The sequence below is a fragment of the Anabrus simplex genome, chromosome 2 (assembly GCF_040414725.1).
Source record: "Anabrus simplex isolate iqAnaSimp1 chromosome 2, ASM4041472v1, whole genome shotgun sequence".
NCBI lineage: Eukaryota > Metazoa > Arthropoda > Insecta > Orthoptera > Tettigoniidae > Anabrus > Anabrus simplex.
In genome coordinates this window covers 999,368,053-999,380,372 of record NC_090266.1, presented here as the reverse complement: position 1 = coordinate 999,380,372, position 12,320 = coordinate 999,368,053, and the positions used below count along the sequence as shown (strand labels likewise).

Here is a 12,320-nt window from a genome sequence, read left to right as displayed (position 1 = left end):
TTTTTCATATTTTTCTTTAGTGTGTGGGGAAGCAAATGTACCATTCTGTTAGTTATAAGAATGGATATTTAACGCTGGTAAAATAATGCGCAACAGGACGCTAACTGTGAGGGCGTGATGCTATACAGAGCGCGGGAATCGAGAAGGGGATTCCCGAGGCAAGGTGTGGTCATGTGCGACGAAGAAAGAATATGTGAGGAAGAAAGAAAGAGAGAAGGGATTTTGTCTGGGGGAGAGACATGCCACCTTAACAGAGATTTTCAGCGGGAACAGACAGGCTCACCACGCTATGGAAATTGAGTCATAATTCCTATATTTGAAGGTTTTACAGGAAAGTAATAGGATGGGAATCGGTGCCAGAATTTTCCGAAGCCATAGATACCTCAAAGTCTATTAATATATAATCGAATAAATAACTACGTGGGAGGCCGACTGCCGTGAGAAAATGTTTCGAGGCCACATGCCAATCTCAAGTTGTTTCCCGGGACTTCCCAGCGAGTCGCGTGGGTTCCTGGATTCTATAAGAGCAGAGAAAGGTGGAAGGAGGTGATCAGTCCATGATAAGACCGCTGTCCGTGCACGTTGCGTTTCTGCTGATACTCGCGCCAGAAACCTTTGTTTAGGACAAAGACAGTGATTACTTTAATGCAGTTGCGCTAATGTTTATTCAATGAATCGGTGATCCATAAACTTTCCAGTAATTATTCAATCGTGTGATTGTATTTAGACGCTTTACAGTGAGGTCGCAAGTGCCTAATTAACCGACTGTAGACAATGCCGTACGTGTAGACTTCATCATGAAGCGGTACGGGTAACCACGTAAATATATTGTGAAGTGCGGAAGAAGTGCAAGTATAAACTAAAGTCATTTGTGTTATTCCTGCTATACTTATGGGTCTGAATCAGTCGAGCATGAGATAATGACAATTTGTTCGACCGATTAGGTTGCTGATTTCAGATAGTAGATATATTGCCTATATACATTCGTGTGCGGTTAAGCAGCTAAAGGGGAACAATGATTTTTAACGTCGCAGATCGCCAGTACTGATTTTTGCCTCGAAAATTAAATAAAAGTACCGGGAATGCTGTGCTGTTAATAAATTAGGCATTTCATTCCAGTGAAGACCCGTGCCGTGTTTCAAGAGACGTGTGATACGAGACCTGCCGACCACAACCTCAAGAAGAAGGCTTCATGAACGAGCCATCCCTCAAGAAGACGGCTTCATGAATGAGCAACCCATGGAGACTGGACGCAGAGGATCGACCCAGGACCACATCGCTACCATGATGGGCTGAGCAGGCACAGCCTAATCCTGACAGAGGGATAAAGAGGTCTCCAAGATGATAGATAAGTGAACAATAATTAATATATATGTGTAGGGTTGGGGGGTTGTTATGCAGAAATACGGTGATTAATTTGTAAATATAGTAAGGAGTAGGATTACGGCCCATTAGGCCATTTATTAAGGTATTTCCTTTATATATTTTAGGATAAGGCATATACATTTTTATTTTGTTGTTTATAGAAAGCAAGGATTAAGGTAGTTTAAATGATAGTGTGACTGTACACATAGTCGTAGGGAAGCTTATGTACGAGCTTAAATCAATGTTTCTTAGTGCCCGGCATCAGACGATATATGCTTGTAATTATAGGTTAATTATGATAGAGTACCCTTATGTTGGGAAGGGAATCTGTATGCATAATGTAGAGCACGCATGCGGCCAGGATTTAATTGTTTACTCCATGTCTATAGTGAGTTGGGTTGACTGTGAGTGTAATGAAAATACCCCGTAGGCTATGTCACGTATATTTGCGACCCCTTGTACTATGCCAAGTAAGGGATTGAACCCTAGACTTGAGGGTTAATTGGAACGCGTCGCATTAGGCTGACGGCGAGATGGATGTGTATAACTATGTGTAATACTCCAGATGGTATAATCGAGACCCAGGGCGGTCTGTCACGGACATTGGATAGTGCAGACACGTATGTGATTTCCTCACTCATTTATTGTGGCGATCTTCGTCATGTGTTGAGACAAGGTCGAGGTAGAACAGAGCTCCGCATGTTTGAAAACTAGGTTATGTTTTTATTTTGTTTGTGCGAGGGGTGTTTCACGGCCCAAGACTTGGAGGTCGTTTCCCCTGCTTGCACAGCAGGGAGTCTCGCAGCCATTTTTAAAATACAAGGGGAGGGGTGGAATTCCTTCTCGCAGGCGAGACAAGCATGCGACGGTGGCTTCATTCATTCATCCTTTCTTTTTCTCTTACTTTCTTTATTTGTTGTAAATGGCGATGTGTTATGTAGGAACTGGGCACTAAGAAAACTTGCTTAATCAGTACATTTTGTAAATATAATGTTTGTTTGAATGGACCTTGGGTCAAATCCATAAAAAAAAAAAGGTATTTCATGCGAGATTAGAAAGGTTATGCCTGTAGTCGTAGGTTCAAACTTATTATCTTTGTTGTGTGCACTTTCCCAAATATGTGTGGGGATCTTTTAGTGGCGTTATTTCTGCAGGACAATTTCTCACCCTGGCATCATATATTTTATGTGCAGGTACAGCGAGGCTGTTCCGAGTAAGGACACATTTGTTTATTGGGTTCACTTATCGATTCTCCGCACGACAAATCAACCAGCTAGTGCATAATTTTTTTATGTTTATCTTATTTATGATATGAGCATTTTGGGCATCCATTTTAGCACTATTAGTGCAATCAATTGTAATATAAAAGAAAAGAAATGTTGATTTAAGAATACACAACTTTTGCTCAAAATGTCAGTAGGTGCGTTTGTGTTCCTCATTTCGTAGGCATACGTATAGAACAAATTATTTTTTTATCTCCCTACTCTCGTTCACAAGAACCCTGTAAACGACCTTTCCTGCCGACTGCAGTTGGGCTGGCGCATTCATCAAATAGCAGGTAAGAAGGTAAGATCGACATTGCAGTGTTGTTTATGCCCTATAGGGTACACCACATATAGTACAGAATGTGAATGTTGGTCCCTTACTGGATTCACTGAAACATGGAAACTCTTCCCTATAAGCACTTTTAAACACTGCATCATATTCCTTTTTTGACATTTTGGCCAAAACAAATATTAAGACATACAACAAGAGTACTTACGCAGGTCCTGCTCTGGATAGACGTCTATGGTGTGCTACTACTGAGGTTAGGTTACTCACGACTTCCACTTCCTATTGAGCTATTTGAGTATTTCACCAAAGAAAAGGAGTATTTCACTGTATTATATACCAAAGAGGAGCACATGACTGGCCACCGTGTCGCGTACTGCCATCTGGTTTCATTATTAGAACTACTATCGACCAGCCATACTCAGCCATATATCGATAGAACGAGGAAACGTGCGGGATTTTAAAATAATACAAAAATTACTGATACTGCTCTGAAAATCGCGGGATCGGTCCTGGCGATCGGGAGATTGGGAAGAACAATGAAAAATTAGGAGTCTCCCGCTTAAATTGGGAGAGTTGGAACGTCTATGCTTCCTCACTGGAACGCACCAGAGCGTGGCATAACACCTGATCTGACTCTGATTGAGTTCGGATGGGCGTTCAAGTAGTTTTCGCTCCTTTGATGGTCTCTTCACTTCATGGGGTAAGATGTTTTTCATTTTCGGCCTACCTAATGTTGAAAATTTATTAATTTCTTGGGTGCAGAATTTTCCCCATCAATTTCTTCTGGAATGAGTTTTGTTCTTTATATTTTATAGGGATTTCATTCGTGAGTGTGATTCCTTTTCTTTGGTTTTGTTTTATGTCGCACGGACACAGATAGGTCTTAGGGTGATGACGGGATAGGAAAGGGCTATGAGTGGGAAGGAAGCGACCATGGCCTTGATTAATGTACAATGCCAACATCTGCCTCGTGTGAAAGTAGCAAACCACTGTCAATACTTCAAATTGATCCACCAAACATCATACGATTGTCTCCTCTTGCCAAGTTTGCTAGTAGGGAATCAATTGTTGTATTATACATGTTAACCCAAAATGCAGTCCTATCATCAAGGTAGCCTTAAATTATAACTCCAAGGTTTTCAACCGCAATACTTTCTGTCTCCTAATCCTGTTGTTGGCAGGTGTTTTGCACTCTAAAATGCCCAAAGCAGTTTTTTCATGCCTGTGAAACTCTTCCCTTTCATTGTTTATACAAGTTTCCAATATTTGTAGCTGTTTGACACCTGTGATAAGATAAAGAGTGTTTTTGCAAGTTGTTATATATTTCAAGATTTCCAAAGGGCCTTTAAACAGTGATACAAAAGTGGATTGGAAATTGTGGAATTTCAATTCAAGGCCTTCAGCTTCCAACCTGGTAGCAGGCTTAACACTTGAGTCTTCAGATATTTCTTTAAAGCAACTTTGTATTTCTTTGTAGCCTTTTACTAGTGCTTTTACAGCACTTGCTCTTGCAGACCAACGGGTAACAGACAAGAATTTGACCACTGGAGTTTTGTTTTTCTCAAATTGAGTTTTCAAAAGATCCCAAGTTCCAGAGTTCTAGACAAAAGAGAAAAACAGCATACTTCTGTACAACACTCGGCAGCTGTAAAACCTACAAGGTTAAGCGAGTTTGCAAGCACATGACACATAGTCTGCAAATATTCTGCGGCCCTTAATCTTCTTCTTTTACTAGCGCTTTTCCCACGCCCAAGGTGTCGCGGGTAAAACCTCTGTCACACATGTGGATTTGGCCCTGTTTTACATCTGGATGCCCCTCCTGATGCCAACCCTATATGGAGGGATGTAATCACTGCCGCGTATTTCTGTGGTGGTTGGTAGTGTAGTGTGTAGTCTGAATATGAAAAGGAGTGTGTTGGGACCAGTCTCCGGGCCTGGAGAATTAATCAAAGGCGATTAAAATCCCTGACCCGCCTGGGAATCGAACCCGGAACCCTCTGAACCAAAGGCCTCTACGCTGACTATTCAGCCAATGAGTCTAACTTACTGCATCCCTTAATCATGGCTTGACATCCCGTTAGGGGCCTGACACATGCATTGTCATAATTTTGTTCTCTGCAGATTTTAATTTCTAAACACAATTCTGCCAGACACCATCAAAGTTTGGAATTAGTGTATGTGATCCTTTCTTTCACAGCATCTTTCAAAATATTTTAATAAAGGTTCAGGCCATGAGTCTTACTGATTAGCCCGATCCTGTGATGAATTTATTCACATTATGACAAGCTGTGTTCTATAGACAATTATAAAGGAAGAACTGTAAAAGATGCCAAGTACTAATAGAGTAGTACTTCACCCTCTTTGTCGATTTCACTCCAGATGGATCCCACATGGATCATTTAGCAGTAGTGCTTCAGTATGTCTCTTTGATTGAAGCAGAACCTAAAGAACATATATTTAAGCTCCTATCATGGGTTCCTCATTCATCTAACCAACTAGGAGAAGTGTATATATATATATATATAATATATAAACACAACTGCCTATTCCACTCGAAGCATTTTTCAATTATCTGGCGCATACTGAAAATCTGATCCAGACAGCCTCTCTGTGGTCTGAAACCACACTGGTTTTCATCCAACTTCCTCTCAACTACTGATCGCACCCTCCCTTCCAAGACGCCAGTGAATACCTTGCCTGGTACACTAATCAATGAGATACCTCGATAGTTGTTGCAATCCTTCCTGTTCCCTTGCTTATAGATAGGTCCAATCTGAAGGTACCTTACCGACACTCCATGCTAATTTTACTACTCTATGAAGCCATTTCATCCCTGCCTTCCCACTATACTTCACCATTTCAGGTCTAATTTCATCTATTCCTGCTGCTTTATGACAATGGAGGTTATTTACCATCCTTTCCACTTCCTCAAGCGTAATTTCACCAACAACATTTTCCTCCTCCCCATGAGCTTGGCTGTTCGCAACACCACAAGGATGATTTCCTTTTACATTGAGAATATGTTCAAAATATTCCCTCAACCTCTGCATTGATTCCCTGGGATCTATTATGAGTTCACCTGAATTACTCAAAACACTGTTCATTTCCTTTTTCCCTCCCTTCCTAACGTTCTTTATTACTGTCCAGAAAGGCTTCCCTGCTGCTTGACCTAGCCTTTCCAGGCTATTACCAAAATCTTCCCACGACTTATTTTTGGATTCAACAACTATTTATTTTGCTCCGTTTCTTTCATCTACGTACAAATCCCTGTCTGCCTCGGTCCTTGTTTGGAGCCATTTCTGATAAGCCTTCTTTTTACGTTTACAAGCTGCTCTCACTTCATCATTCCACCGAGATGTTCGCCTTTTCCCATCTTTACACACATTTGTCCTAGGCATTCCCTTGCTGTTCCTACTACAGCATCCCTGTATGCCTCCCCTTCACTTTCTATATCCTGAACGGTCTACTGTTCGAAACTTCTCACTAATCATCTCCATGTACTTCTGTCCAATTTCCTCGTCCTAGAGATTTTCCACCCTTATTTGTTTGCAGACAGATTTCACTTTCTCTACCCTAGGCCTAGAGATACTTAGTTCACTACAGATCAGATAGTGGTCTGTATCATCGAAAAATCCCCGGAAAACTCTTACATTCCTAACAGATTTCCTGAATTCTAATTAATTAGTTTTAGTATTAACTCATTAATTTATTTAAATTTATTCTCAATTCTATTAATTTTTATAGTTTTAACTATTTTAAGTATCTCGGTATTTTATTTTTGATTAGTATGTGGTTAAGTGGAAGAGAAAGCCTCGAGCCCTAACTTCACCACTGAAAAAAAAAAAAAGGAATAAATAAATAAATATATATCCATATGATATAGCCTAGTCTATTATGGATCTGGTACACCTAGCCTCCCATGTGTAGCGGTGAATAGCCTTATGCTTGAAGAATGTATTCATAACAACTAAACCCATACTAGCACAGAAGTCCACAAACGCTTCCCATTCCCATTAGTTTCCATATCTTCCCCACATTTACCAATCACCCTTTCGTATCCTTCAGTTCTATTCCCAACTCTCGCATTGAAATCGCCCATTAGCACTATTCTATCCTTGCTGTTGACCCTGACCATGATGTCACTCAATGCTTCATAAAACTTGTCAACTTCATCCTCATCTGCGCCCTCTCATGGTGAATACACGGGGACAGTTCTAGTCCTGATTTCTCCAACTGACAAATCTACCCACATCATTAGCTCATTTACTTGCCTAACAGAAACTATGTTGCGTGCAATGGTATTCCTGATAAAGAGCCCTACCCCAGACTCTGCCCTTCCCTTTCTAACACCCATCAAGTACACTTTATAATCTCCTATCTCTTCCTCGTTATCTTCCCTTACCCGAACATCACTTACCTCTAGCACATCCAGATTCATTCTCTTAGCTGACTCAGCCAGTTCTACTTTCTTTTCCATAAGCCCCATTAATATTGATAGCTCCCCATCGAATTCCATTTCGTTCGCCAAGTTGTTCCCAAGGAGTCCCTCGCCTGTCAAATGGGAGTGGGAATCCATTACTCCCATAGGTCCGAGGCTTACTTAAAGTGTTCTGAGCTCGGTAAATTCATGAAGCAGGATGCTACCCTACTTGCACATAGTCCAAGTGAGGATTTCTCCTCTAACGGGTTATGGACCACCGTTGAATTGTATAGTCCTAGACGCCTGAGCACAAGGAGGGCCATGACTCAGAATATGTCCGAGATGCCCACTCCCATTCCATAGCAACTGGTATCCCGACTCTCAGGACCACTTACTAGGCCACTCAGCCGTTGCCCATGGTTCACGAACTAGGATGTGACTACAATAATCCACACCATGAACCACTTGTAGTAGTGACATGCGCCAGATTAAGGAATTCCCTGCCAGCTCAGGTCAGAGAAACTAGCTCTTTGCAAAGATTTAAAGTCACCTGCCGAGACTGCCTGCTGAGGATAGCTGACTGAATGGTTGAAGTATGAATGTGTGCACGCCTGAGGATTAGTCATTATTAAGAGTTTTTAATATTAATTAGTTTTAGTATTAACTCAGTAATTCATTTAAATTTATTCTCAATTCTATTAATTTTTATAGTTTTAACTATTTTAAGTATCTCAGTATTTTATTTAAGATTTTGATTAGTATGTGGTTAAGTGGAAGAGAAGGCCTCGAGCCCTAACTTCGCCACTGAAAAAAGGGAATAAATAAATAAATAAATAAATAAATAAATAAATAAATAAATAAATAAATAAATAAATAAATAAATAAATAATCCATGTTAATTTCCGTTATGCCATCATTATTTGGGAAAAATTGGATTTTAAAACAATAATAATAATAATAATAATAATAATAATAATAATAATAATAATAATAATAATAATAATAAGTTAAAGGCTTCAGTACACTTGCCATCATGTAGGCTTTTTATTACGATGGGTTTATCATTCCCAAAGACATTTTAGAGCTACTGCCAGCCGAAACTTGAAGGCCGCTTCTAACATGGAGAACAGACGCCTTTTTTAGCTGCTCCTCTGGAGTACAGACGCTACAGTTGATATGGGGTTTCAGTGGCATTTCCTCCACTGAGGGCCCATTTCCCTTCTATAAGGACTCCTCCGTCCTTAGCCGTTGGTCCTTGTAGTGGGTAAGGCTATTTACTGCCATCCAACACTCGGCATGGAGACACCGGCTGTATGGTTTACTCTATTACCACAGCAGATTTAACTGGCCAGAGAATACCAAAGAAAATATTCATTGATACTGAGACTGCAAAGAGGCCTAGGGGATGGCCTAGAATGAGATGGAGGAGCTCTGTTCTGGACTGTATTGCAACTAGAGGAGTCAATAACAATAAAGTACTAGAAGAGGAGTGGGGGAAAGATCGAGTAAGGTGGAGGGCTTTGGTACACTAGCCTACCCAGAGAGAATCTGGAAAAGGGAATGGATGGAAAAAAAAGAAGAATATTAAGTTAAAATATCCAAATGCATATCTAATTATTCTTATAAGAATTCCTTTTTGATGATCTCGACCTACAATGACATTCTATAAGTATTTATATGTATAAGATTTTTATTATATTGACACCGGCCGTGAAAGCCTTCATACTTTAACAAAACAAATCACTGGGTTACAATAAGCAGACAGCTTCATTTTACTGATTGGCGCAGCAGCTGACAATACAGTGGCGCATCTTGTGGAGTTGACACAAAACAAGGGTTGTGAGCAGAATTGGGGACATGCATGATTCAACAGCTCCTGCACCATTTCCGACACAACCTTTTTAAAAAGCAGGAATTAACAATTTTTGTTAATATTTTCATATCATCATCCCAGTAATTACATATATTTTAGTAACATTTTTTTGTGCTTCTGCCACAATGGACCAGGTACCTTGGGCATTTTCCCAGTCTGTCCGGGGTTCTGCAACTACCCGGATCCTTCCTTGCGAGATGGTTTCAACATACTGATGGACGAATGAAGGAACAATGCAAAATAAATAAATATAAAATATAAATAAAAGGAAAGTGCCCGGATGATGGGTATAGGAGAGGTAATGAAAAAAAAAAAATAGGAGTAATATTTTTAAGACTGATCTGATTCTGGAGAAGGAAAAGTTTTTATTGCTATGCATCTGTATTCCGTATTTCCTATTCACTTTCTCACAGACAATTTCTGTTCTCTTTCAACATAGAAGGAAATGTACGTCCTTCACTTCCCTAACATTTTCCTATCATTTATTTTTTTGACGGGCCAGACTACTTCTTAATTATTATGATGATGATGATGTTTGTTGTTCAAAGGGGCCTAACATCTAGGTCATCAGCCCCAATGGTACGAGATGAAACGAAATGTAATGACAATTTAAATTCCAAAGTTCATCCACTGACCAGAATTCAGAACATGATGATGAAGAATAAATGAATGCATATGAATTTAAAATAACCATCATCTCCAACTCACAATATTGACAGTTAAAATCCAAAATCCATCCAATGACTAGAATTTTTTTTTAAAAAGGAAAGACGACAATGAACAATGATTATGAACTTAAAATAATCAGTGGATCCAACCTGCAATGTTCTACCGTCCCAAAAAATAACTTAAAACAATGGTGTAAAATTAACGAAGGACTGCTTCCAAAGCAAAATCCTAAATCGATGATGCTTGTTGTCTAAAGGGGTCCAAAATCCAGGTCATGGCCCCTCATGATTTTACTAATCCCTGGTAAAGTAGACCATGGTGTTCCTTATGCAGTGATACTACTCAAAGTTAATGCAGACCTATGATGTTCCTCACATAATGGTATCATCCATAGGTAACGCAACCCAGGGTGTTCCTCACATAGTGGTACTAATTATAGGCAACGTAGACCCACAGCGTCGCTCAAATAGTGGTAATAATCACAGGGAACGCCCAGGTCCGTGGTTTTCCTCACATAATGGTACTAATCATAGGTAACACAGACCCATGGTGTTCCTCATATATTGGCACTAATCTCAAGTCGATTCATGGCATTCCTCTCCTGATGGTACTAATCACAGGTAATCTCATGGTTTAAAATCCATCATCCCTTACTCACCTCTTTTAGTTGCCTCTTACGACAGGCAAGGTATACCATGGGTGTATTCTTCACCTGCATCCCCCACCCATACGGGTACTCTGTTTAATTAGAGCTTATAACACTAATGTGAAAACCAAGCAATAGATAAAATGATCAACCAAGGAATAGATACAAAGGTCAATCAACTGACCATAGTGCACTTCTACCAATGGGGAGTTCACCAGTACACCCACCCACTTCCTCAGTCACTCACTGAATGAATGAAATGAATCACTGAATCAATCAATCAATCAATCAATCAATCAATCAATCAATCAATCAATCAATCAATCAATCAATCAATCAATCAATCAAAAGGTAAAATGTCACTTGAAGAACTTACCTATATGGTACTGCTTTAAGATAGGGGGTCATTGGGTGAGGACCCACAAGAAATTTACTAACCAGAAAGGGTAGTATGATTTGAAAGGGCACCAACGGAAGAGACAGGCTTGCTAATGTCTCCTTGGGAATCCCACTTTCAATTAGTTTCAAAGAAGCAACTGCGTCACAAGCGCTGTATCCAATCTGTAAAAAAAAAATATGAAGATAGTTAAGCTTGGAATTTGTAACACAGAATTTTGGTCATGATGTACACATGTTCTCCTTAGAATCATAGAGGTATATCTACAATATCTGAAGCTGGTGAAAGAGAAAAAAAAAATAATGCAAAATAATTCACTACTTAGCTCAGAATTGAAAGGAATAAAGTCTTTTACACAAAACTCAATCTGGAATTAGGTCCGGCACAAAATGTGCTCATGATTCAATGTGCAGGCAGAAATTTAGTGTTGTATCATGAAATGTTCGTCTACCCCTCAGTCCCATTTGTTGCTAAGGGGTTGGGGATGAGGTGATATGAATGTATATGGCACTTTGTATGGCCCGATGCCCTTCATGACGCCAACATCAGTTGAGATAATGAAGATGAAATGAATGATATTGAATGAAATTGGGTAAGGAGGTGGAAGGAATTGAATGTGGCCTATGAATTGGAACAGCCCTGGTGGGGTGGTATCGTGAAATGTAGGCATAAAATAACAGGGTCTGATATTACTAGGGTTGCCATACATCCCAGAAAACTGGGATTGTCCAGGATTCAAGGGCAGAAAATTGTTCCAGGGGGTTCTGTAAAATTCCTGTAAAAGTTCAGGATTTTATTTTTTACCAGTTAAATGTGTACTGCAGCTTATAAATCTCATATTTTATCCCGTATTGGCTCAACACAACTAAGGTTAAGTTATAAGTAGGTTCCCACCTTCCAATACTTATCAATTTCTATATAATAGTTTTATTAATTACATAATATAAACCAGCTTAATCTCTAGGACATGTTCCGTTCCGATTATGGAACATCTTCAGCTAAAATTTTTGACAAAATGGCAAGACAATTAAAACACATTGATAGTTATGATGATACAATAGCTTTGACAAAAATTTCAGCTGAAGATGTTCCATAATTGGAACAAAACATGTCCTAGAGATTACGCTGGTTTATATTATGTAATTAATAAAACTATTATATAGAAATTAATAAGTATTGGAAGGTGGGAACCTACTTATAACTTAACCTTAGTTAAATGTGTACTGTGATACAATATTAATAAATTCAAATGCCTACCATCAAGTAGTCACTTTCCTGGCTATTCTGGAGTAAAAACTCCCACGTTATACAATAAATGACAGAAATACCAGTGCTGAGTCCACTTAGAATACCACTAGCGATTCTGTTTCCTCCTTGCTTGATAGACATGTTGGTA

General features: G+C 39.4%; 1 protein-coding gene across 2 annotated transcripts in view; it reads right to left on the bottom strand.

The window, feature by feature from the left end:
• Positions 1–12,320, bottom strand: part of LOC136864620 (acetyl-coenzyme A transporter 1) — a 498,114-nt gene that overhangs the window by 230,059 nt on the left and 255,735 nt on the right. For both annotated transcript variants that reach the window (XM_067141859.2, XM_067141861.2), the window contains exon 6: positions 10,904–11,088. In XM_067141859.2, the coding sequence (XP_066997960.2) occupies positions 10,904–11,088 (185 nt within the window). The remainder of the gene's footprint in view (positions 1–10,903; positions 11,089–12,320) is intronic.